This window comes from Falco punctatus, assembly GCF_963210335.1.
Source record: "Falco punctatus genome assembly, chromosome: 4".
NCBI lineage: Eukaryota > Metazoa > Chordata > Aves > Falconiformes > Falconidae > Falco > Falco punctatus.
The window spans coordinates 7,247,504-7,275,349 of NC_137583.1; the positions used below are offsets into that span (position 1 = coordinate 7,247,504).

General features: G+C 45.8%; 1 protein-coding gene and 1 long non-coding RNA gene across 2 annotated transcripts in view; one reads left to right on the top strand and one right to left on the bottom strand.

Moving 5' to 3' along the window:
* LOC308063404 overlaps positions 1-27,846 on the bottom strand; it is a 314,414-nt gene that overhangs the window by 195,004 nt on the left and 91,564 nt on the right. The window contains exon 4 of the long non-coding RNA XR_013927953.1: positions 7,536-7,710. This is a non-coding gene — a long non-coding RNA (uncharacterized lncRNA). The remainder of the gene's footprint in view (positions 1-7,535; positions 7,711-27,846) is intronic.
* On the top strand, positions 26,115-27,644 carry LOC308062772 (heat shock transcription factor, X-linked-like; the record flags this gene model as incomplete). The annotated part of the gene is made up of 2 exons (XM_080384688.1): positions 26,115-26,510; positions 27,154-27,644. 2 exons carry the CDS (start codon positions 26,115-26,117, stop codon positions 27,577-27,579), a joined length of 822 nt encoding a protein of 273 aa, XP_080240814.1. The 3' UTR covers positions 27,580-27,644.

Below are 27,846 nucleotides of genomic sequence, written 5' to 3' on the forward strand. Positions count from 1 at the left end.
TGGGGCATAAGCCAAGAGCTAATTTTGGAAAACAAGCCACCTTCCACCCAGAGCAATACCCGGACATGCAGATCTTGGAAGCTGCTCATTTGATTTTTTGCAACCTTTTATTTCAGACCCTCTTCCTGTTGCTTGCTTTCAGCTTTTTTCTTTTTTTTTTTTTTTAAGCATAGAAAACACACCCAGATTTTAAATTACAGATAAATATGCTGCAATAAGCACCCTTAGTGTCAGCTGTCTGTCCAGAAATAATAGCTCCCTCTTTACTGCTGCCTGTCCATGTGCCCTGACCCTTAGCTAAAGAGGTTTCTTCTAGAGCAAGCCCAGAGCTCATTCCCTGCAGTGTGTTCAGTCTTCGGCCTCTCTGCCAAGATAACCAATACCAGTAGCAATTATGGAAGTTGCTCACTGTGACGTGATGTCCTGTCCACGGGGCATGCAAGTCAAACTGCTCCTGCAAGACCCACCAGAGTGGGGGAGTCACCGTGAAGCGGAACCCAGCTTGCTTTTCTCTGCACGGCACGTCTCACGGTTTCATTAAAACAACACCGCAGCTTGACCTACCCGTTGAACTATTGAATGCAACATGCCCACTGTAAGCAGCCATGAAAATTAATAGCAGTATTCTTTCCATTTCTAACGCAGTTTGAGAGATTTTAATCAAATCCGATGAGAGGCAAAGTAGCCAGTGATGAAGTTATGCAGGAAGGAGGGAGTGTGTAACCTGCACTGCACTTGTGCCTTGTGTCAGTGCTCCTACAAGTCTGCTACCGGAGAAGCTTGAACAGCTTTTTAGAGGGTATCTTGAGATACCCTACCAGACCACGGAGGGCAAGCTACAGCCATGTATTTTGAGCTACGCCATTCTTTTATTCAAATTCACCTACCTGCTTAATTGACATGGATAGTGTTGACCCTTCTCCCATGGGTCCAAAAATCATGCTACTTCCTTGGTTTTCAGTGGATTTCTGTGCAAAGTTCCCCCTGAAGACAGATTTAGGACCCTGGCCTTTGGCAGATATATGTACCTTCTTGCTCAGACTTCACTGAGCTGGCGCTGGGACACATTTCCAATGCTGCAGTTCCTGGTTCACTGCGTAGGTAGGAGCTTGCTGGCTTTTGCCAGCTCAAAGCCTGTGCCTGTGAGCCCCAGGGCCCTTCACCACCATCAAACTTCATCTTGCCCATTCACTGCTCAGCCTTGTTTAACCACATGGAGGGAGGCAAGAAATTGTTTCCTGCCTTCTGAGAAACGTTTCATGGAACTGGAAAAGGTTTATCAGTATTTTTGTAAAGGAGGTTTTGGTTCCCAGGTAGGTTTTCTTTCCTAAAATCCAAGCGAATCACGTATACACAGACACCCACACCCAACCCCGAAAAAATCTTACCTGGAGAGAGAGAGGTGTAGGGAAAGTTGGGTTTTGGTTAGCAAAACCTGTGCATTTTGCTTAGGTTCCCCCTCTCACACACACTCCCCTCAAAAGCCATGAAATGTCCTGACAGAAACAGTTGCTTGTGGGATGCACATACCTATCAAAAAGCCCCAGCTTCTGGGGAGGGGTGGGGGTGGGGGGGAAGCTTCTGAGTTGCTTTGTGTTCTGAACTGAGCCAAGAGACAGGGCCGGCGACTGAATCACACCACAGTGCATGTCACAGACCAGTGCAAATCCCTGCCTTCTGCTCTCACAGGTGCCCCAAAGACGCTTCCAGGCGTTCCTCTTCCCTCCCTACCGAAACTGCAGCTCCCAAGCCCACTGCACCCCATGCTAAGCTGCCAGGCCGCTTGCTCCCCAGAGGGGATCTCGCTACCAGCATGGACAGATGCCATCGGTCACATCCATTGCCCACGGCACAGCCGATCCGTCAGCCCCCGTGGTGACTCTGGAAGCCAGCAGCGCAGCCAGCACCCTGAGCACAGTCAATGCTGCTGAATGCGGAGAGAGGTCTGAGCCTGCCTTTGCACCTCTAAAGTCAAGCTGGTCACTCTCTTATGAATAAATAGCTTTCACTCCATTTTGAGGGTCTGTTTTTTTCCTTTTCCCCAAGGCTGGCTCTTTCTTATCACAAAAAAAAACAACCCACTCTTACTACTAGCCCTATATAAGAGTTCATGTGCAAAGCTCCTGGACTCCAGCTCCCAGAAGACAGCACTGGAAGGCAAAAATGGGGAAACAAACTGCATTAATATGATTTATCTTTTGCACAGGGGCTCTGCCCTCTCTTTCAAGACCACGCATTCAGATAATAAGTAACAGAACATTCCCACCCCTCGTGCACAATCCCCTTTTTATTTCCTACGCAATGAGGAATTAAGACATGAGACTTTCTTAACGACTTCCCACAAGAGCCGTCTCTGGGTTTGACTTTGATAATCCAGCCTGACTGATCTTTCTCTGGCAGTGGCACTGGCGTCAGTAGCCAAAGTGATGGATGGACTTTACAGCTCAAATGGCCTTTGGGATAGCTGGTTGAAGATAAGTGCCTAAAACTCTCAATTTATGCTTCCCCAAGTTCCTAAACCACAGGATGTTCATGGATACCTTAATTATTTTTTTTTTTTACCATTAGCTTTGAAACAGGAGAAAAATAAAGAGGTGAGACTCTTAAGTAGCTATGTTGCATCCATTGCTAGAGAAAAGTGAATTATATGACCGGGAAGTGGCTGTGGCTGCCCAAATTTCTGATGGCATTGGCTCATACACAGCTTTTCTAGTTTCTCTCCTTTATCTGAATTTATACTCCATGTCTCCTGGGTCAGGAGTGAATGCTATTGCCTCAGGTAGAAAATGGAGGTAGGAGAGATGGGGACACCAGTAGCTAAGCTGCCACAAAAGACAGAATGGCATCAGCGTAGTCTCTGCATCCAGGATAGAGGCACATTAGTGACTTAAGGCAGTTGTTAGAGACACCATGGTTGTCAGGTCACAATTTCAGCTAAACTCACATTCTGCTAAATCTTTTCAAGTTATCTCTGTCATCAGACGATTTGTGATCACTCGGGTATTATAACAACGGCTGAAACTTTAAATGCAGTCAGATTGATAGGCCCCATTGAGATGCTCATCAAAAGCTACTAAAACCCTACTGATTTACAGCCACCAGCAGGAAAGTTTCATTACAGGCAGTTGTATTTTTCTTCTTCAGCTTTCAGAGGTGCTTTTATAAAGGTTTCACTGTTTAAGTATTTAGAGCTTAATGAACGCTCAAACAATTGTCTGATTTTAAGCTCTCAGGACTGCCAGCAGCGACTGAGGTTGAAGATAACTTAGGAAAGAGCCCATCAGCAAGAGGTGAGCACCAAGGCTCCTACTGATAAGCACAATTGCTTGGTGCCCTTCAGAGCTTAAATTCATGACCAAGTTACTGCAGAATAAATGTAAATGCACTTCAGATGACGCCAGCAAACAGCTGTGTACACAGCCTTAACCCTCAGCAAAGACAGAGTGACCCAAGTGACACAGACGTGCATGTACATAGACAGCAGTAAACACAGGCCAGAGCTGAGCTGAACATGGCCCCAAACACCCTTCAACGTTGAAAATGGAAAGAAAATTGTTTGGGTTTTTTTGTTGTTGTTTTTTTTTTTTTCCACACTGATACAGACCTATAATTGTTTCCAGGTCAGAGACTGAGAGGATTAGTCTGAGATGCTTCTGTCTGACATAAATGTAATTTGTACTTAACATCTTAGAGGTATAAATCTGTGTTGGTACTCCTGGACTTCAACAGCCAGGAGATCCTGAGCACAAGCAGACAGCAAAACTAAGCTATGTCTCAACACCTGAGAAATGCTGGGACTGACACGCAGTTGCGTTTTATCAAGGAATGTGACATCCAACCTGTTTTCTCATTATAAAAGCAGCAGGACTACATTTTTAGGAAGGAGCCAGTTTCGACTTTCTTTGTACTTAAGGACTTTCACAGCCATCATATAACCATAGAGTAAACAGATGTATCAGGGTGAATCGGGTAAAGAGTGACTCAGGATTTCTGAGGCAGCATCAAGTGCAAACAAGACCTTTGAGATGATTTACTGACAGCCTCAAAGTGAAACAGCACTGACAGATGCACTCTGTGTCACAGGGCAGTTACTTCTTTCTCTTCAAAGGTGATTCTTCCTGGAGATCAGCTTCCACCACAGAGCCGATCTGCAGCCGTTTCCTCCCAGTACGTAAGGGAGACAACCCATATGTGCGGTCACACCATGTGCCTCCTTGCCTCTGGGAATTGTTGTCCAATTTCAACTGGAATTGGAAGAAGCAGCCACCAACATACCGAGTTCCTATGAGTTTTAAGAACACTGGGGGTCAAACAGAGCAGAAAGTCTCTGTTGGTGCCCCTAGTAGGGGAAGGGCTGATAAACTAAGGTCTCTCTCCCCCAACATGGGAGAGTGCCCAGAAGGACACATTAGAAAGCAGATCTGACTCCTAGTGTTGCTTGTGAAAGTGCTGGTATCTTGCTCCGTTACTCTGTGACACGCCCTGATGTTCTTAAAGCAGATGAGCTCCTGTCTCGTAGGAGGCTTCCTGCTCCTAACCACTCACGCCAGACTTGCTGGCCTTGGATTTTAAAGATACTCTGCTTTTATCCATAGCTTGGGGGTGGCTGTGGATTCATAGTTCAAACTCTGTGGTTTTCTTCTCAGAAAAGGCAGGGGTTCCTCCAAACCTCTGCTGGCTTTGGAGCCTAAACTGGCTTTCAAAGGGGACTTCTCCTCCTCATTGCTTGCAGTGCCTGAAACACTCTCAAGTCAGTTTGTTCCTGTAAATGCTTCGAGACTCCTCCAGCTTCCTAGAGTGCTCTGAGCTCTCATCTTTGGGATCCCTTTGGAGATGGGTCTGGAGGATGCCCAGCTAACAACCCACTTCCCTGCAACACTGGGGGATCTGATTCAAAGGCTGACTGTGCAGGAAGCTGAGTCCTGATTTTGGTAGGCCTGCAGAACGACTCATGTCTCCACTATCTGTGAGAGAAATTCTTAAACCTTTGCTCACAGTGAGTAGCAGCCGATGCTCTTAATCATCACAGAGAAGAAAGGAGAGGGATGTAAAAATACGTGCCTCCCAGCTCTCTTACTGAGGCTTTAGGGTGAGACCTTTCCTCAGTGGGGGCTGGTTCTCCTCCAGATTTCTACATTTCCTTTGAAATCCTGCTTTTAGATCCTGCTGAATATAAGGTAGTGGCAGCCTTAGTGAGCAAGTTATTACAGTCTTCCTCAAGCAACTAAGAAAATCACAGACAAGCCAAGTGAGAATCCTTGTGTCTATTATGAAATGAATCTCTGAGACTGGAAATACTGAAACAACCGAACAGTAGGATAGAGTACCAGCACAATATCAAAGCCTCTAAAACAGAAGTTCCCCAGATTTTCCAGTCCTCCCTTGTTGTTCAAAGACTCCTCCACCATCAAAGCTCAAACCCTCACAGGACCAACAGATCATGTGAGAGGCACCAGAGGATTATTAATTTGAAAGAAATGGGTGGAAAGTGTGTCAAAGCACACCCAATCTTTGAACTGAGTACTTTAAAAGATCATTGCAAAATAAAAGACAACTGCACATTCATTTCTCTTTAGAAAGAACATATTGCACAAAGCCACAAAAGTTGCATGACCTTCATGTGAAGGAGAACAGAAAGACCAATCTTCACTCATTGTAAATTGACTTGGAAAGGCAACAAAGCAATGCCAGTTTTCACCAGCTGAAGATATGACCAAATGTCTGCGGTACACTGAAGACAAAACTGTAAGGCCTATTCATTGTGAACGCTTCTGGGCATATGCTAATCCGTAAGAAATTTCTTTCTAGAGATGATTATGGTGCAAATAGAAGCCCATGAATTTGGCCTGTTGTGAAGATTGTGCCTTCCTCTAAAGCATGCAGCAGAGGGTGGGATCTAGTAACATCTGGCGGCAGGAAAGCCTACAGTCTCAGAGTTGTTTCTGTCTGATAGCTTGCATTTACCTGCAACGTCACCTTTACTGTGTCCTTCCCAAATCCCCGTCCAGAAGACAGGATGACAGCAGAACAAACATTTCTCCCATTGACACTGACTGGTCCAGCAGCACTGAGCAACACAAGAGGGATCCACGCCTTGTCCCCATTCTGGCATCTCACCAGAGAGATACAAATCAACACCTCTGAACTGAAGGTTGCTGTAATGTGCCCTTAAAGGATAATGACACTGGCCACCAGCCTAGAGGCCACAGCACAGTCAGTTCTTTGTTTAGGTTCATTTCCTTCCAAAAATGAAAGAGGATGCTCCGTATTTTCTACAGAGACCTGAAAGGAGAGCTTTCTTTTTGTAGAAAAGCTCTGCTGCTCCTGTTGTGTAGCAGCTGGCAAAGGAATGAGTGGCAAACATCTGCACTATCCCAGTCTGTATCACTGGCATCTCCAAAACACCCCAGAACTTGGTGGCATCACCACTGAGGTCATATCCAGCATTTTCCACTCTAAGACCCTTACAGAACTTTATATTAGAGACACTAATGTTAGTCTCATATTCACTGACCAAGAAATAAAGATACAAAACCCTCACATATATGACCAGTATTCAACTACCCAGCAGCCAAACCAGGAATAAAAAAAAGTTTAATCACGGGGGCATCTGGCTTGTCAGCCATCTGCCTGAGACAATGTAGAGCTAAGAGTCCCAAACAACACTGACAGTCTTAAGTGGTATGTTTATATGAAATCATCTAAATGCATTGCCAAAAAACCCAAACACCAAACAAAAAAGAAACACACAAAAAGACCCCATCTACATGAATGCCAGTTAGATCTCTTATTTGATCAGAGAAAACTCTTGGCAAAAAAGTTCAGCTGACCTGGTCCCATACAATTGCACAGGAGAGAATTCCGATTCCTTCTAGTTTTGATAAGGAAATTGTAAGCAAGGAGATATTTTGTAACTGGAATTATCCACACACAAACATTCAGCAAGGGATACTGATAACATCAAAAGGATTTATAGTTTTCTTTTTGTATAATACAAGTAACTAGTACAGCTCCTCACAATTACAGAAGCACCGGGTGCAGTGCCGTCCCTAATTCTTAGGTGTGCTGAATGTTGGCTAAGGCAGGATGCTGTATTACACAGCACTAATCAAAAGAGCATTTCAAAATAGCTCGGTTTTCCCCTGAAACTGAAGAAAAGGTCTCATGCAGGAGTTTGGCTTACTTCATGAAAAAGATATTGGTCTGTTTGAGAAAGTCAGCTCTTGACAGCCTGACCTTCAGGAGCGACGCTGCTCCACTGTTACAGAGCTGATGTGACACTTGCTGTTCTCCGAGGCAGGAGAACATGCATCTTTCCACGTGCGTGACCTCTGCTCCCTCCCTTCATGCTGGACTTCCCAGTTAGGTTCAGAGGTCTTTGTCCCTTTATTTTCATTGCAAATCCCTCAAATGTTTTCTGTGCAAACAACTCTTGAGGAGGATTTTTTGACAGAGCACCATCATGTATGTGGATGTTTTGTTTTGTTACCTTGAAGTGTAAGGGCTTGTGGTGTGGACTGGAGGGAGCTGCTTACCTGGACAGCTGAAGTACATAGCACGTCACGACGTTCCATCTCTCCGAGTATGTGCGCCACACCTTTAGATCTGTACCAACAACAGGCAGCTATTGAATCTTGGGTAGCATTGAATTAGGTGTCCTTCAGATCCCAAATCACTTGTACCCTCCCAAAGGTTCACAAGATGAGAGATCTAAAAAACAGATAGAATAACAAAAAAAAAAAATTAAAAGTCATGCTAGCTAAAGCACATGTGCTCACCCACGCTGTCCAGGCACGATTACCCATTTATTTTGTTATGGGCTGAATTTTCAGTCTTCAGCAACAGTTTCCATAACGTAAAGGAAGCAGCTTGGAAAATGAGTCACATGATTGTGTCACCCTGTCACCTTCCACAGTGGTCGGCTGCAAGCAGCCAGCATGATGGCACTGTGCTTCAGGGGACATGCTGGCTGGACCCTCTGGTTTCCACCATCAGACAGGCAGGCTGGCACTGGTACAGGCTGCAGAGGGGCTCACATAGTAACTTACTGTGCTCCTTCGAAATAAAAATCCTGGAAGGATCTCTAACCATAGGGAAAACTTTCATAAAAAGCATTTTAACAAGTTCTCCATGGAAAGATAACTTCTTGGCATGTTCTGTTCCAATTTAGAACAGTATTGTGGTGCCATAAAAATGGAAGAAAATTGGTATCTTTTCTGTAGAAGTTCAGCAGAAATGGAGGCAAACGCCCCCACCAACCTCCCAGAAGAAAATGAGCCTCAAAGTCCAGTACTGGACTCAAAAGTCAACTTTCTTGACTCCAGCTTTGCATCTGCCCATTTCCATAGGCTCCACTGGAGCCATTCCCAGTTTATTCCTTTCTCTTTAGTTTACAAGTGTACTAGCAGCAGACTGAAAGAAGAAAAGGCCATTAAAAAAATGGGCTGAGCTCCTTCTGGATACCGAGATGCCAAACTTCCCAAACTCCAGTAGAGTTCATAGGACAGCAAAACTGTAGTTAAGATAGCCCTCGCCCTTATCTTGACTCCAATACCTGCACAAGAGCACTGGATGCTCTATACAACCTTGACGCAACCTGTGCTGCTGAAGGGATCCCCACAGCCACGTCCCAGCAGCTGAGTGCACTCTGCAATGGTCAGAGCACCCCCCAGGGAGGTCCTCTTGGTGTTTCTGCAGCAGGAACAGCAGGGAAGCAGTGGCACTTCGAGAGGCATGTGCTGTAGCACACAGTGCCTCTGTGGTCTAGAAGGTTGTTTTAAGGAAGAAACAGTAAATCACAGCTAGCAGGGTGAGAAAGGTGTGAAGCCTGGAGGGCTCTGTAAAATACAAAAATGAAGGACAGATCCCTGAAGAGCTGTAACGTACAGATCTGGCTACAAGTAACACTAGCTGGTACATTCCTAGGTTATACATCAAAAGCCCTTATATACTTAAGGAGGAGTGTCAAAATCGGGACAGAGTTCAGAGCCATTGTACCATTGCACCTCTGAGTCCATGGGCTCTGCCCGAGGGAACTGAACTTGGATGCCTCTAAAGCAGAAGGAAGAAGAAGGCTTGGCTGGGTGGATACCACACTGACAGCCTAACCCCTGGGCAGGCGGCAGCCAGAGCAGCAGCAAGCAGCACTCTACAAAACGAGCCTCTTACAGTCACCCTGCACCTGCTGTTAGGATCACCTTGAGGTACCGAAAGAAGAATTTCCAAAGTGCTCAAGGCATGAGGTCCCAAGGCATGCCAGTCCCTGTGTCCCATGAAGGGAACATAAGCTCCCCTGGACACTTACAACACTGCAGGTGCTTGCGCCATGCCAAGCGGTACCGCTCTGTAAGCAGCACGTCCCAGCATGGCACTATGGAGGTCACCACCCAGCCCTGTTTGAATGGGACTACGTGGAGTGAGGAAGACCCTGTAAAGCTGGTGGATGCTTCCTCCTCACTGCTCATCCAGACTCACACCACCTAGAGAGCAGAGTCAAGCAGAGATTTGTACGTGTATGTCAAAAATTTGCACTTGGGTCCAGCAGGCTGGCTTCCCCAAAACTAGGGCTTCTCTCCCCTACCCTACACGAGGCCCACAGGCACTGCTGCCATGCCTTAGTGCTCACTCTATGGAAATTAAAATTACCCAGCTACAAACAGTACTACAGCCCCGTAACGGTCTCAGCCCTCCCAGTTCCCCTGGCCCTCAGGAAGGCTGTGAGCCCAGGAGCCAACAACCCGTCTCACATCCATGTCTGGCCTCCGAGACTGGCCTTGGTTCCTAAGTCACCACAGCCTGGATGTAACCTTTTCACCAAGGTCTTCCAGCTGATTTCCAGAGACAACACAAAGAGAAGCTAGATCAGAACAAGGGGACAGGCATGAAAGGAGAAAAAAAAAAGAAGAAAAAAAAAAAAAGGAGGGGGCGGGGAACATGGGACAGAGCAGTCTTCTGCTCTCCATTTGTGTCATGTTCTTGCACACTCCATAGCGCTGCTCTCCGCAGCCCCCACATCAGCACAGAGCACAGACATCGGGCTGCTGTTTCACACCGCACTCAAGCACAGACGATGCTAAATGAGAACAGGGCTCAATCTGTAACACAGTGCCTTGAAATCAGCGCTTTCCCTGCCTTGCCTGCCCTCCTCTTCTATAAAACCTGGGCGGGCTGCAGGGGCTCTGATGCCCACCATAATTAAGCCTTACTCTTATGCAGTCCCTAGGAACTGTCATAATAAACCTAATGAATAATGCATGCATTGCTTAACTGAGACTATGAACCAGCTTGTAAAGAATTCACTAAGTGTCTTTTTCTCGCATTGCAAAAAGGAGGAGTATCTGCTCCAAGAGGAGTATCAGCAGCAGCATGGCCTGGTCATGCCTGCGCTCCTGGTTCCTCCAAGTCAACAGAACTCTATGAGCATGAGCAAAAATGACAGGATCAGACCTAGGGGGTTAGTGTCTTCCTTCCTCATTAGCTCATTGAAAATTCTCCGCGTTCCCAGAAGTCTCACTATTAACAAAGTCGCTGGAGGCAAATGCTCTGGATGGGTGGGAGCACCACGCACACGTTAAAAAGTCACGGTCCTTGGTGGCTATGGAGAAATTCCTCTGAAGACCGTGCGCAGAGCAAACACGGCAACGAGTGGCACAGAAACAGGCCGAGTCCTGATTGTGCCTTCTCAGAGCGCCTGCACAGCAGGCCGATATGGAGGCAGCGATAACAGATCATGTCTGCCAGGTAACACCTCTAAAATGGTATTTCCCATAAAGTCATCACTGAAAAGGGCCTGGGACACAGGGCCTTCAAATGAAACCGTTCCCAAAGAGAATCTGTCCAAGGCAGTACTATATGTTTACTTTAAGCCATTTTTTTAATGAATGACATGCAGTAACCAGAGTCAGAGATTAATCGTCACACAGATGTTATGCGTCTCTGTTAAGAAAAGATGATTTTTAAAGGATAAATCACAAAGCCACCTTCATTTGGACAGGGCTCTTCTTCCCATCTACTTTCAGATTAATACTGAAGTAAAACTTTTTCCAGACCTGAGAACACTGTATCCTTCTTTCTCTTTAAATACCACAGATCTATCTAAAAAAAAAGAGAATAGATCATAACTGTACTCTGATCTTTGTGTTTCAAGTCCCAGGCTACATAATTCCTTCATGGCTTCTGAAGTCAACTCTGCCAGCAAAACTCTCATCTGGCAACACGTCTCTTGGAGTCTCACAGCAGGATGACAGTCTATTCAGTGTGAGCAAAGGTGACGTGATATCTCCCGTACTCTTCCCAAGTTTTTCATCTCCAAAAGGCATCCTGTTGCTAACAAATGGATTGTGACTCACTGAGATATTCAAAATTATGTTCCTGTAATTTCCATTTTTACTTCACTCATTCAAATCCAGCCCGTTGTGGCTTGCCCAGCTTCTGCTTGGCAAATACTCACTAGCTGGCCTCATATGGCAGTAGAGTGTGTTTGAACATCAGCTCGAAATGAGATCTAACCAGGACAGTGTTAGAACAGACCAATTTCCATGGACAATGAAAAAAATTATGAAGGAGTCCAAATGAAGAAAGGATCTGAAATATCAGTGTCTCAATACCAGCAACACAGTCTCAAAGAAATGAAAAGCAAGAGCTCAAGCCCAGCAAGGGTGATCACAAAGAAGAGCCCAAGCTGAGCAGCAGTCAGGCTGACTTCCCTCAGAACACGCTGCCAGTTTGTGTCACCACAACGTCAGCACATTATCAAAAGCAGCTTATATGGTTACTCTCTGTGAAGTCACGGTGCTTTTTATTTTGGCCAGTTATGTAAGCACCACATAGATACGACTTTAACTGCCACTGTATCAGATAACTACCTTACATGCTAATCACCTAATCAGCATCAGGGAAGAAGCAATGTTCAAGCCTGGATGGTTCTTCAGTTTCAATCTCCTGCACCTAGATTACCCTCTGTGCAACCCCAGAGCACTGAGCCATGCCTGTACCAGCATCCTGCAGAAAGTGCTGGATGCAGTCACTGCTCTGCCCAAGGGGGACAGGCAGGACCCACCCAGTAGGCTGCCGGAGCTGGGCAGTGGCTTGGGTACCAAACATGCGATGAGATCCGACTTAGCAGCCCAGATTTTGTTCCAAATATTGTGCTATTTAGACTCCAAGAATATCAGCTGATCACTCAGGAGAACGCCACTGACCTGGACCATCTTGCCCAACATGCAGACTTATTCTGGACAACAGGAGGAGAAGACTGGCATTTCTAAGGCTGGTTGGGATCTAAGACACTGCTAAGATGTGTCAATACTTTGTCTGGTGTTTACTCTGCAACTCACACAATTATTGATTGCAATATTTTAATATAGGGCTTTTTAAGAAGAGATCCCCTTCAGCAGTTTCACATTTGTGGGGAGGTTTAAGGGCTACGTTATCCTTAGAACATACTTAAGAAGTTTTAATAATTTTCCTCCAAGCTGATTACAAGGCTCAACCTAGAGCAACGCTCACGCTTTACTACCATGATTGACATGCAAGCTTTCCTAGCTTCACGCAGCAGCTTTCACTGGGCAGCACAGTGAAAGAAAAGACAATATATTTCACCTTCCTTGTAGTAACACCAATCCTAACTACCATTTTTGAGCTGACGGGACTGACTTGAGCCAGGCAATGATCGCTGCTCCGGGAGAGCCTTGTTTAGAGGATCAGAGTCCTGAAATTCCTTGCAGATGTACCCCTCAATTAACATGCTCAGGAGCATCCCTCAGTCTACATACAGGCAGAAGAGGCAGAGAAACCAAAACAGTGATAAAATACCTGCCCTTGAGGAAGTAAATACCTCAGAACTGATTTGGGGAATGAGAAAAGCCACGGATTTCTGTTCATGCTGAAAATACTAAAGAAATTATTTTAACCAAGCAATTGCATTTTAAAGGAATCTTTGTGGAACTGAAACAGCCCAGATAACTATATGCTTAGCTTGAACTGAGTTTTTCCTAAGTCTCTGATAAGATGTCTGGGTATCTGCTGGTTTTCTTTGTCCTGTAGGTGCCCAGAAGAACATTGCCTAAACGTCTGACGGTCTTGGCATTTCAGCATTTTCTACACCAATACTTATCTGCTTGGCTTCCTAATCTAAATGGCAGTCATGAAGCAGGTTCCCTAACATCCATTTTACAATTTCTCCAGAGTAAACACACCAGAAGCTGCTAAACGTTCTTGCCCTACCTATCACATACTCTCAGCTATACTTTACATTACAGTAAATGTTAGGTTTACATAACATACACTTTATGTTACAGATTACATTACTGTACTCCTGGTACAGCCTGCCCAGGACTTTTCAGCATCCATCTCCGTTCTCTACTGCATGCAACTTACCTAAGGTTTAGCTCCTTGTGCTTCAATTCTCCAAAACTGGCAACTACCTCAAGCTGGATTTCTTTTTCTGAAGTTATATCTAAGAAAATAGACATTTTTTACAGCCTTTCCCATGCCACCCAAACTAGACAACCATTTCACTGAGAAATGCTCATGTCTGTATGTTTTGGAACAAGATCTGTGATTTGGGAGCACTATGAGGTTTGCCTGAGGCACACAGCTGTAACAGGTTGCTTTTTCCCCTGCTTTCCTTATTCCTCTTTTTGCATATTTTAAGCTTTCCTTTCTCTAAATGAGAGACAAGAGAGGAAATATAATCCATTCTAATGATCAACTGACAAAGTTTGCAATTTTTGGAAAGGACTGAATCAGTTCTGAAGAATCTAAATATGCTTCCATACATTAGCATCGTCCTCCTCCTTATGGAGCTGTACCTGTAATGGAGAGAAATCATAGAATGTTTTGGGCTGCAAGATCATCTAGTCCACCCCTCCTGCCATGGGCAAGAGTATCTTTCACTAGATCGGGTTGCTCAAAGTCCCAGATGAGCAAATAAATCTAATAAATCAATTGATGAACTGAACCTCTTATCTGAGTTATCCTTAGATAACGCTGCTCTGCAGATGCACCCCAAGTCTGACCTGACTTACTAGCCCATCTCCATCTTGTTTTCAACAGTGCCAACTGTGCACTGGTTTAGTCAACTGAATTGAAAAAAACAACAACAACCAACCAAACAAAAAAACCCACATCCCCTTGTAGACTCTAGGAGTCGTTAATACTCACTTTAAACTGTGACCCAAGATCTGAACCTAGATATCCAGAGGCTATTCACCTTTTAAGCCACAGTTTCCAGTTCCTTGCTTATGGCTCATTCCTTAATGCAAATACAATTTGATGGTATCTGGTGCGTAAATCAATGATGTGGCTAAAGTCTCAGTCAACACTTCTCAGAATAAATGTCGCCATTTAAAATGTGGTAATCAAGCTTGTAAAGGAAAGGAAAGAAATGTCACTTGCAACCGAAGTGATTCTGTTAACAAGCTGGATTCCTGCTTCAGGTCTGATAAAGCCACTTATCTGACTGTATGGAAGGTCATAAGTAGTTGTAGGAACAGTGGAAAGTCCACACAAGGCTTTTTTGCCATCCTGCAACTTCTGTTTAAACTTTTAGTTGAATCATTATTTCAATTCCTGGAGCGGAGTCATTTCATCTGCCTTGCACACGAACACATGCAAAGCAGCTCTGCACTATGGGGCAGGCACAGAACGAGCAAGCGACCTTGATTTTACAGGAGCACGTATTTGCCTGCATGTGGAAATGTAATGAGCTGCTCCACTCTTCTCAGGGTGTCCATGCAAGGATGCACAACTCGGGGTGAGAACTGCATTCCTCATCCAACCTCACCCCAGCAGATCCCAGGGCAAAAGCCAGGCCTTCACCTCAGTCCCACTGTGCAGATAGAGCCTCAGAGGAGAGACCTTGCGTACGATGTGACGCTACAACGAAAAGGGTTTAGAGAGGAACAACGACTTTCAAAGGTGTGGAGCTTCAGTACCAGTATTTTGTGCTAAAATCATGTGCACCTAGTGCATCTGTGAATGCCCTTTTATACAGCCCAAGTAATTAATTAATTAAAAGAGGTATCAGCTCTCTGAAGGTTGTTTCTACAGCTGCCTTTGTACAGTATGTGCATGTCATTTGTTGAAATATTATAAGACCTTGTAAACCACAAGTGTTACTAAAATATTTTTTCCCACTCATGCTCCCTCCCCCTTCTTTATTTCAAGTCTATGTAAAACATTTTGCTAAAGATCCAGATTCTCCCACTGAAACTAAGTGCCACTTGTCTGGAAATAGCTCTCCTCTCTGCCTCAAAAAGCACCCAGAGCAGATGGCTAGAGACAAGATGCTCTGGTATCACAAGCTTACACTGGCTCTCTGATTACACGTCAGAGGAATGGTCAGAGGGAAGCATTAACTATTACAGGCTTCTTCATTGAAGGAACCAACATCTGGCTGAAGTGGCAGAGAACAATTCACGACAGTATTGAAGATGCCAAATTGGATCCATGTTTAAAACCTCCTAATGCTCAGCTTCGGTGCCAGGCCAGAGCAAGACAGAGCACTTCCAGAAAATTCCATTCAGGAGAAACAGACAATTCACACTAACACTAAAACCCTGGAAGTCTTCCCTAAAGAACTGGAAAGAAAGGTCCTTTTAAAAGTTCAAAAGCTGCAGTCCTCATTTCAGAGGATACAGAGCTGTTTGCATCAAGCTTTATTTTTACAGAGTGTGAATCATTTCTCACTCGAAGGGAGCTCAGATTATTCTGCTGTCGGTATCGCAGCCACCAGCAGTGCTAAAAATACAAAAAGCTCCAAAGTCAGCCACTTTGTGTTGTCGCTCTGGACCTTTCTACATGATCACTGTGTCTCTTGCATCTACTGACAAAGGACAGGAGCAGGTGCTGACACCTTTCAGATCAGCCTGTTAAAGAGTGCAGGACCAGACCCACCCTCTGCACTCACACTCAAGAAAAGGCTCTTGCTTCTCCATTTATGCCCAAAAATAAATATTTGATTTTTCCTCCTGTTCTGACAAAGAACGGCAGCCTATAATTATAGCTAATATCATAAAGGTTGCTGTACTGTCACTCACTTTTTCTCTCAGCCATGCTTGAGAACCAAACGACCGTGCAGTTGCCTTTGCTGCACTAAACTAATGGCTTAGTTCACACCCAGCTCGAGAAGTCCTGCAGTTGTGACTCTTTTCCCTATGAAAAGGATGACGTGTGAACCAGAAAGCAGCAGAAGACCGTTCTCCAAAACCCCTTTACCTTTTCATATTTTAATTTGCAGCAATATCTTGAGAATATACATTACCAAACTTTGTCTACCACATGGCAGCTAGAGAGCAAGCCCGTAACGAGCCCTTCATTTTAATTGACTATTTACATATACTTCAACATCCACCCCCTCCGGAAGAGAAATTATCTTGCAACATATGAAGATAGCTGGGCTAATTATGATTTCAGTTGCCATGAAACAGACTTCAAATGCGGTCCCTCCCATCGTGTTATAAACAAGGTCTTGGGGTGTGGTTTGCTCAACAAGGAGCAGTATCTGCAGCTTAACTAACAGTGTATGTTTCCACACATGGTGGGATTGTGCAACCACATGCCACTAGCTGTTGTAGAGGCCAGAACTGGGTTTTGCACCAACTAAGACAAATTCACAGAGAAGTCCAGTGGATATAGCTTTTGGGTCTGGAAACTGTTAAATGACTGCCTGATGGAAGAAAGAAGTGTGTTCAGGGAGGAATTGCTCTGAACCAGCCTCCTCCTGGATCTGGTTGCACAGCTGGAATTTGGGAGATGGGCTTTGGTCTCACCTCCTGTGGCCACCATAACAAGCCAGTTGGAAGTCAGGCTTCCTACCAGGTTTGATCTAGCAGCAGACTGATGGGCTGGCCTGTTTGTTTTCCATCTTCACTTCCACAATAAGTGTTTTGTCTAGGAGAAACGAAAAAAGAAAATGCACTTCGTAGTGCTGTTGGATCTGCTTTGAAACAGCTGTAGTTTGGTTGAACATGGAGGTTCAGGACTCACATTTGGTCTGGTTTACACAAGATAATATTTTATTCAGTGGCATGGGAATCTCATCTCACTTCCCTTGGCAGCGTTGCTCTTTTGTGTCTTATCTTTTAACTGGGTGATAAGTTGATATGGGAACATATAAAAGTACTCTATATATTAACAGGAGTTTTGATACTCACTGACTTCCAGCTTGTCATGATCTATAAGAAGAATTTGGCTGGCATCATGGAAATGAAGCCAGGGCAGAACACGTGTCTCTCAGAAAATAAGGTACATGACCCTGCCAGTACCATCACTTGCCCAACAAAGCAATGAAAAGATAGGGGAGAGCCTCGAATCCGTTATTGATGTACCACCCTTCTTCCAAATGGAAAAGGGGGCTTCTCTCCACCATGCACCAAGCCGGTCCTCCAGCCATGTTGTTACCCATGTCTTGACTTGGAGGCCACAGCGACACCAAGCCCGGCTTCCAGCAGAGAATGGGGCAAGGAGCTGCTGTCCCAGTAACAGCTGTTTAAAAGAGCAAAACTGTTCTGTTCAATGCCAAACCAAGATTTTTGTTTTGTTCTTATCACGGAGCAGATTTGGAGAGAAGGCTCAAGATGACCTAAAATAGAGTCACTGGTCATTAGCAAACAAGACTTTTAAACCAACTATTCCTACAGCACTCACAGCAAGCCAGGATGGGCTTGACATGAGAAAGTTAAAAGGAAATGCTGCCTGGACTTCAGAGACTGCTGGCCAAGACATCGAGGGCTCTCGTACCTCCGCTCTTGTTTGTGCTGATGCAGACAGGTTTTGTTGCAGAACTTTGTTCAGTGGAGATAAACCACCTGCTCTCTACACTCAGCATTCAGACTCCTAAGTGCATTGCCCTTCTTTTTATCCCTTGTCTTTTAAAGATTTGTAAAATAAATTTTGTTGGATCACTTCAGCACTGAGTTATGTTCTGCAATATTTGTGAAATCCCTGTGTGGTAGGCTAGACATAAGAGAGAGATCACTGCAAAGGGGCTGCTATATATTTTGCCCAACACCCTGTACACCATGAATGGCATTTATTCCCATTTATTCCCAGTGTAACTATGCCAAGCCCAAAGGAGTTTCATCTTGGAGGAATTTTTCCAATAAGTCTCACCTCGGGGCTGGGGTGGGGGGTGGGGGGGGTGGGGGGGGATTATTCTTCCCTGCCACCCCCCAAGAAAAAACCAAACCAAAACATGTGGCTTAAGGCCAATACAGGGCTCTCCCAACCTTCGAGCTAAAGATTAAAATACTTTAAAAGCAAACAACTATTTGGTTTGTGTATTTATCCATCACCTTCCAGACAAATAACAAAGCAAAAAAAATGGAAGGACTGCAAATATAAATGCTACAGGCTTCTCCTTACAGCTGTCCTTCACAGACATTTGCTTCCTCTTCCACACACACCCTTTTTAAAGATAAAATCCTATCTTCAAAGCTACGTCTTTAAACCACCACCGACTGCTTCACTGTTTTTGTTTTGAGTTTCAAGACAAATTCTCAGGTTTCAATCCATGCCTTTGGGTGCAGGTGAGTCAACTGTCATATGTAAAACACCTTCAAGGGGTGGGAGGCACTTTTAGTCTTCTGAACAGGGTTCAGCCAGCGAGGATGAGGAACCGGCCTCTGGACCATAACAAAGCCTGGTGCTGTGAGATATCTGTTCATGGACCAAGAGCAAACCAAGCCAAGACCTCCAGTGCCTCTTCTCCCCTTGTACTGAGACAATGGATGAGCACAGGCTGCGACAGTGGTGGGGACAGTGATGCTAGAGCTTGATTACCCTAGAGCTTGATCCTAGACCCAGGACTCACTCCACGAAGAAAATACAGTTAGGATCATAATTAACCGAATAGCCAGAGCTGCGCTGTACACCTTCAGCAGATGCCATGTGAGATGAACTTGCATCCCAAACACCGTGCTGCAGTCTATTTCAGTTGTGAGAAAAAGGTTGCTGTTTCCCAAACCCCATTTGTGTGAGCTTTCCTGCCCCATGGGTAGCCCCTGCTAAGCCATGAGCCCCCAGAGCCACCAGTCTGAAGTGCACAGTGAGCACAGAGGAGCTGATAATTGCATGCTGCTATTGCTATACGATTTAGTCACTTGTATATTTAATATAAGTCAACTATGCATTTATGTTGAAGATGGAGATAGATTCCCATGTTAGCAGCAGCATTTCCTAAAATGTTTTTTTTTTTCAAAAACAACAACAACAAAAAACCATTATTATCAGGTCTGAACTCGTTCAAATCAGCACAGCCCATTGATGCCAGCATAGGTTCAGTTCATACTGGTCCAGGAAAGAACCTATGGCTATTAAACTTGCAACACTCTGGGTTTGTATTTGAACTGGGCTGACTGTGCCCAGACTACTAAGTGTTTCTAGAAGGCCGATGGACCAGTGTTAATGGTTGGGATGATACGGCTGCCAACAGAGAGGCTGCACAGAGCATTTCAAAGCCCAATTTTATTGCAACACTAAGCTGCATTGTCCTGTAAAAGCCTCAGGTAAAGGCTGTGATCAGAGCTGTGTTAAATTGGAATCAGTGGCCTCCTAGAAATGCTGCCAAAAATGCCTCCATGAGGCTTCTTGGGTAGATATTGCTGCTTTTGCCTTTGCTTCCTATTGCTTGGGACTGGCTTTTCTCTTCCAGATTTTATTGACTTGCTTGCATCCCTCTTGCAGCCTCCAGCATCCCAGCCTCCTTAGCGCCCCCCATCCCCACTGCCTCCTCACCGTAAGGACAGATCTTCAGCATAGACCAGAAACATCCAAACCCAGTGGGGTACCAGCCTGGCCCACTCAGCATGGCTGGTATCTGGGGCCTGCTGGCACAGGCTGTAGGGCATGTCCATCACACTTATGAATTCTCTCCTTGCAGTTTCATTATCAAAATCAGAAGTTTATTTAATGCTTTCTCGAGTTTTCCTAGAGGCCTGATTCTTTGTTGTTGTCCTTATAGAACAGAAGTACATTTGGGATTTCTTTGAGGCTGACAATAGAAGGTATATAATAATACAGATTTATATTATGTACCTTCTTATGGGATCCCCTGGTCCTTTACAAACCTCACGAGCATAACAAAACAACACAAAAAAATATGCAAACATGTTAATTGCAATATCTATCACTAAAATTTCAGTGCCTAGGTACTTTCTACCAACAGTCTGCAGTATAAACTACTACTACAAAAGCAAACACTACTTTTAACTTTTCAGTCAAGCTAGGAAGAAATAGGAGAATGAGCCAAGCCCCTCCTGGTGCAATCAGGTGCAAAGCCATTCAGCAGTGGCTTCACACCTGTTTACAAAGTCCAGCTCTGACTCAGCTCCTCAGTGTGCATCAAATCAGCCTCAGCTTTGTGGAAAATAGGAGCAATGCTCCAGTCTCTGAGGCTTAGCAAGTTTTTGCCCTGTCTAATTCTGTGGGAAAATGCTTCCCAGTTGGGACCACTTGCTGCCAGCTTTCTACACAGTCTTGGGCTGTGTAATATCTTATCTAAGCTAGACAAAGAGGTCTCAAAGGTATTGTGTATCACATGAATACACCAAATCTAGTCTTCTATTAAGGAATCATTTGCTATACTGCAAATAGGTCCTTGCTCCCAGCAGGGAGCAGTTACAGTGCAGTCCTTCATCCAGTCAGGAACAACAAAAGAAGGAACCTGGATAATCATTGTGGGAAAGCATAGTTCAAAACCACCCAAGCACCTGACTGCTAGGGAGTGAGGCCACCACTGCTCCCACTGGCACTCCCCTGCATACCTTGATGAACCCTCTCTCTTGTTCAGATGCAGGAAAGACTGCTGTGAAAATAACACTCCAGGTTGCAGTAGATCACCGGACACTGAAAAATGCTTGTACGCAATCGTTCATCAGTTCCATTAGCCTTTTGGCTATCCTCCTAGATTCGACAGTAATGTTTGTCATGTAAAGTCAATTCTGGGTTTATATTAAAAATGTCTTTATATGAACATTCTGCATTTTAAAAGGCAGAAGGCTGATGAGAGCAGGGAAACCAGGGACTAACATATGCCAATGGAGTGACAGAGAAAAAGGTTAGCAAATGCCTGTGCTGCTGCTGTTACAGCAGTGTTGCTGTAGATCTAAGGATGGTTAACCAATTAATGTCTCCCTAAACTTCAGCGGCTTCTATTTCAGACCTGAAAAAAGATCTCTAGGGCCTCTTCTTGTCAGCTTTATTCCCAGCTCTAGCAGCTGGTTTTATTCTGAGATATTCTTCCCTGAAACCTTGTCTTGCTGGTGCTATTAGAGACAGGCATCTGTTTCACTATTTCCAACATCCTGCATTTAATTGAAAAGTTTTACAAGGCACAAACCCCAGGTTTTCATCCTGGACAACTTCACACAAACAGAGAATTGGAAGAGCAGCCAACAAGGGTGATGAACTTCCAGCCGGCATGTAACCACAGAGGTCCCACACTTGAGCCTGTCTCCACCAGGACAAGGACATCGCTAGCAACCAGGTATTTGCTAGTGCTGGCTCCTCCTCTGGTCCCACGTCTAAACATTCAAATTTCATTATAAGGCCTGGGAATGGCGATCATGTCACTAAGTAAGAACCTCAGTTTCCATTCATGTGGTTAGAAAGAAAAAAGGAAAAACCCCTTATTAACCAGATTTTTGATTGCCACAGGTTTTCAGCGCTGCAAGTCTCAATTAACAGCTGTCCAGCAGAGACACACCAGTTTGCTTTCTGAATGAGCTATGCATACAACACTGTCAAAGCTTTGACTCAAAGCTATTTGCGGGGAAGGGGACGGCAGACACAGCGTGTGGGACAAACTTGAATGCCTACCCTGCTCAAGCCTCTCTCAGAAGCCATTCATAAGGACTTTAGGAGATTAGCCCTTCAGGCAGAGGTGAATTTTAGATATCCTCCTTTGATACCGCAGAGACGTACACCACCAGTTTCTATCACTGTCAGTAGAAGCTAATGTCAGGCCTCTGCAGGCAGCCCTGTGACCTTCTCTTTAAAGATTTATCAGCTTTACACCATAACACTGATACCAGCCAGCTTTTAAAAACAGCCTCCAGGTGCACAGGCATGAGCCTGCTCACAATTACTCTGATTAAGCCAAAACCAGAATTCATTCCTCATTGCTAATAAGGAAAACAGAACAAAAATGAAGCTGCCGTAAATAAACCAAAGGCCAACTTCATCCCCCAGCTGTACATGAGCTGGAAGGGGTCAGTCAGGGAAGACAAGATAATTGAGTCTGGAGAGCACTGCCAGGGATGGGGCTGCATACCAGCCTCTGTGCCTCATGCTCCCCCAGCACCACCAGCAAAGCAAATTCTGCTTGTTTCTTGTGTAACCATATGGACTCTGGACTAGACAGCAGTCAAACAGGGACAGCCACGGCCAGTCTAGACACATCTGTGCCAGTGGTACAGGAGGCTCGACTAGATACCCATAAGCAGGCTAGTTGCAGTGCTGCGGGATCAGTGCAGAAAAAAGTCATCTTAGGTGAGTTTTTCAACAAGGGGGTAAACTTTTGTGCCAGATGCTCTACGGTCACAGGGAGGCAGAGCTCCGGGTATTGGTGGCTCTGCTGGTGGCTGGCAGCTAACAGTTTGGCTCCAAATAGCTTTAAGCACATCAGCGTCTGCTACACTTCAGGTTGGAGCAAGATGACTTGAGGTTCCTCAATGCACCTTTCAAACCACAGTGAAGGGAAGCCATAAGGGAAAGACTGATGATATACATGAAGCAATAAATTAATTCACTAAAAAATCTCCCCTTGTGACAGCATCTTTCTCTCTGTGAGTTTTCATTGCATAGCTGTACTCCCCTTTGGTTTGTCCGCCGTCTTCTTCCTTCATTAAAAATAAGACATTCAAACCCTGCAGCTAATTCAGATAAGAAGACTATAAATATTGGATATGTGCTCTGCACCAAAACACTGTACAGCCTCACATTTTCTTTTAGGAAAACAACACTTCCAAAATGCAGTAGTAGAAGGATCAACTTAAGCCATGCTGCTGTAACCCAGACCTTATTTTGCTCCTCCTGCCACCGTTGTACTTTTGTGTGTTTCCCTCCTTGATGAATTACATCTCACAGAAACCTGGCCTGGCTCTTAGCTACTCACACAGCAGTTGGGTTGGCTTTAATCCACCTTGATGCTTTCACCACTGAAGGACTATGAGAGGCTGAACCTGTCTCAGTGCAACTTAGACTACGCCTCTCATAATCCTGGCAAAAGAAAATGAAGCAACAAAGACCGAGGGACTGAGAGCAGGGACATCTGGGCTTTCAGGGAAAGTTGCTAGGAGTCTGTTAGGAGGGGGCTGTGTCCCTTCTCTTACCATCTATTTATTCAGCCAGGACTGGATGCATTAGCCATGTTGTAAGGCACAGTCACCCCATTACATCCCATGGGAAACTCATTTCCATATGAGTTAAAGTTTGCTACAGCTGAAGGGAGTTGTGCAAAAGGAGCCCGTTAAAATGTAACTAGTCATCGGATGTGCCAGTTAATCATCTACTTTGAAGCTTGTCCCCTTTGATAATAATTTTCCATGGTTGCAGAAATAAAGCTTAACCGGTCATTGGCTTCAAAAATGACCTTGTCTGACAGGGAATGTAGGAGAGGAAACAACAGTAACATGACTTTCTTATGTAAATTCTAGATGAGGGGAGAAGTGGAGAAAAATACTGCTGGCAATTTCCAACTGACTCAGCAATTTACCTCAACCAGCCTGTAACCTGCCCCCCCATCATCTCCAGGCACCAAAGAACCACCAGGTCTTGCCCCCAGGAGCCGCAGGGTAGTGTCAGTTTACAAGGGCAGTCTGCGTGCTGTATTTTCTCTAAGAGTTCTCTAAGAGTCCTACTGATGTGGTTTATTAGACACAAGAGATGCACTCCGGGGAAAGCACAGAAACTACAACTTTTAGACCTGACCAATGAGGTGCTGGCAGCAATGGATGCCTTTCTGCTTGGCCACCCTGAACGGGGGCCAGGACACTACTCAAGAAAGTACTGCAGGGACAAGCTGGTTCCAGTGTCAGCAAAGGCAGGACCAGCTGAGAGCTTTCTTCCTGCAGTTACTGACCTGTCTTGAAGATATACGATGGAAACATAATAAAGTATTTAAAAACCCAAATGAAAGGTAGGAGAGTTTCTAAATAGATACTGAGCATGACAACCATGCTCGCTGCATCCAGGATCAGTAGAAGCAAGAGGTTAAAACACTGCTTTTCTGCTGGACTCACAGTGTTACTACAATTATACTGCTGTAACTCCAACATCATGTGTAGAACTATTATAGACTGTTAATGATGGGATGGAAACAAATCCTAACTTTTCCTAGACAGACAAGCAACAGCACTAAGCGAAGGAAAAAGATAAGACAAAAACATCACCAGATGTGAAAACCTCAGCTTGCTGTGATACCCATGTTGGACTTTGCCTGGCAGCAGCATCCACTCAGACAAGATGCTAGAGAGTCAGGGCTGGTCACACACATGGTCACCAGAAGATTTTTTGGGGGAAGAGGCAAAAGGAGAACATAATTCACTGCCAGATTTCAGGAAATTTAAGTCACATGGTAATATGGATAAGTGACTAGAGAGACTGTCAAAACAGAAAAAGTTCCTAACATGATTCTTGTCTTTTCAAAAGCAACTTGCTTAAGACTTACAGCTCCACTTTGCTGACTGGGAATAAAATTAAAACTTAAAAATCCCTAAAAACATGGCTCACTTCAATGAGATCATAAATCAACAAGGTGAAGAAATATCAATTCATTTATGTAATTATTTATCCCATGACCCAAGATAAAATAGGTTAGTCAAAACCAGAGAGCGAGTTAAGTATCTAAGGGAATACTTGTTTAAAGTAATAATATATTAAAATAAAAACAAAAATGTTTTGAATCGAACCACACTGAAATCAGAAGTTTGCACAACTCCTCACAAATCAAGAGCTCCCCAGCCAGAAGGTGCCTTCTTTCCCTGCACATGTCCGCTGGTGGTCTTGGTTTCTCTGGACACTTGCACGGTGCAGGCTTGGAAGAGGGCATTAGGACATTTTTTTTCACTGAAAGGGTTGTCAGGCATTGGAAGAGGCTGCTCAGGGAAGTGGTTGAGTCACCATCCCTGGAGGGATTGAAAAGACCTGTAGCTGTGGCGGTCAGAGACACGACTGTCCCTGCAGGGTGGGCTTGGCAGTGTTAGCTTAATGGTTGCACTTGATCTTAAGGGCCTTTTCCAACCTAAATGATTCTATTCTTTCTAGGAAAAGGTTTTCTTCCTGTGGTTTTCTTCAGTATTTTAATACCACTTGAAAAAGCCGAGGATGGGATGAATGTCCCTCCTCCTCTTTGTCGGACACTTGCTCCGTGCTTTGGACTGCCTTCTCCTTTATCTAGTGGACGCCTCCTCCTCCATACTTGCAGCTGTTCTTTGTGTTTACACCACTGCGCAGATTAAACACCTTGCATCGTGTTTCCTTAACAGACACCATCCCAGTGAAATGACAACAAGCAGCATGAGGACGTTTCTGCACATGTCAGAGGCGGCCAGCTGAAAAAGTGCCTGAACAGAGCACTGGGGTGCCCAACGCCGCCGCCGTCCCCGCTCCTCGCTGCAGACCCCCCTGGATGCAGCTGGACACGGCACGGTCCCCTCATTGCCCACAGCCCTTCAACAGCTTTGTTGCCTTCGGGGCCCTGCAGTCCCGCCAGCGGCGGCTCTGCCAGTGAAAAGCAGCAACAGAAGTTGCTCTTCAGCAACTGCTCCTCCGGCTGCTCCTTTCTGCCAGGCCACCGTTTTCAAACGTCACCGTGACGTCGCATTGTGATGTCACCGCTATGCAGCACGGGCACCACAATGCCGTGCCGGAATATCTGCTGGGACCCACAGCCAGCCAGTGCCAGTTGGCCTTTGCTTGCTGACTGGCAGGACCGAGGCCTGGCTCTCCACGGTGGTGGCCACCGAGGCAAGCTTGGCACAAAAGCAATGGAGCGGGACGTGTCTGCTCAAGTAACACCATCCCTGCCTGCTCCAGAGGAGCTGGGGCAGTGGGCAGACGTGACTTGTGCTGGCCCTCCAGGACAGGGGGAAAGTGCCCCCTGGGACGCTGCCATGCAAGTGGTAGGGGAGGAGCGGCACGTCCAAGCGGGGGGTGACGGACATGACACCAAACAAGTCCCTCCTGCTTCCAGCAAGAGCGTGGGCCAAGGCAGTGGGCTCCTGTCGCTCCGCTTTCCACAGAAGCTTTGGACGGTGGTGGAAAGTGACCAGTTTCGGTCCATTTGGTGGAGCAAGGGAGGAAAATACGTGGCCATCAACGAGAAGCTCTTCAAAGAGGAGGTGCTGGGCGGGGGAGGACCTCTGCAGGTTTACACCAGGCAGAGCATGAAGAGCTTCCTTCGCCAGATGAACTACCACGGATTCGTCAAAATGCAAGGGGATGGCGAAAGATCTGCCTCCCTGCCTGAGTTCCTGGCAGAAGAAGCAGCAGCTTCTGCTCACAGCAAGGTAGAGCCATCGCTCCGCACATCCTCTAACGCTCACAGGGGTCTTGGGGGAGGGACGGACCTTCGCATCGCATAAGGCCTCGCAATAGAGGGGGCGGGGAGGGCAGCGAGCGGTCTGGTTTTAGTTTCCTCCTCGGGGCGTTTTCAGGAAGGTTTGAGTTAGTCTTTCTGGCTAGTAGAAACGTGGATAAAATGCAGTTTGGTTATACCTGCTTAGTTTGAACCCGTTACACGGAAAGACAGGCTCCGTGTAACCTCATTGCTCTGAATGTCTTTGCTACGTGTCTTGCTGCACCAAATGTGAAACCTTCCTGCCGAATGCCAAGAGGATACACTTAAGGACCCCAGTGTTACCTCCCTGCTCGTGCCCACCCTGGAGTTGCTGAACAGTCATGGTATTTGGCTTTTGAAAGCACTTCTTATGCTTTTGAAAAGCCTACGCTGCTCTTGCTGCCAGGGGTGGCGGTGACTGAACAGAACGTTTCACGTAACCTTTCGGCCTCAGCTTGAGGTTTCAGCCGTCCCCGAGAGTCCCTTCCAATACCCATGTTTGTCTTGTGCAATTCAGAGTCTGGGTTCTCGTAGCTTGGGCTTTTCCGGGCTTGGGATGGCGGCAACTGACTCTTCTCCTTTGCTTCTTCTAGGTCCTCTACTACTATAACCCCCTCTTTAACAGAGGGCATCCCCACCTGCTGGAAAAGTGCCGGAGGAGGGCTGGCCTCAAGCGGAAAGCCCTGGAGATGGATGAGGGGCAGCCCTGCAGAAGACCAGGTGGCCAGCCTGCAGGGGACATGCCAGCGTCCACCAAGCGATGGGCTGAAGCACCTCCCAGCCTCGGTGCCACCCGTCCACCTCCACCGGCAGCTGCTCCCGCACTTCCAGAGCCAGCGGGAGCAGCGGGCAGCAAGAACTTCAGCCCTGTGGCCCCCTCCTCCCCACCACCACTCTCAGCTCTGCCAGAGTCCCCAGCGCCACTCTGCAGACAAAGCCCTCCAGTCCCCCACTGCCCCACCTGCACCTGCCACCTCAGGACTGCAGACGCCATCGGACCCCAGCGCGGCACAATCTAAAGAGACAGAAAGAGTCAGCAGCCCGTCGTGAGTGTCCGATGGTTGTTGCTAAGGAGCGCAGCTTAGAGGAGTCTGTAGCGAGCTTAGAAGAGCTGATGAGAAACTGATTGAACAATAAAGCTTTTCCAGTTGTCCTGTCCTGCTTGCACAGTGGAAGCCCAGACCTGAGTTTTTATTTCACCTAAGCAGAAGCGAGCCCACAAGCCGTTTAATCATCTTCCATTAACAGTTAAGCTCTAGATTCTTAGCCTTACTGAGTAAAAAGAT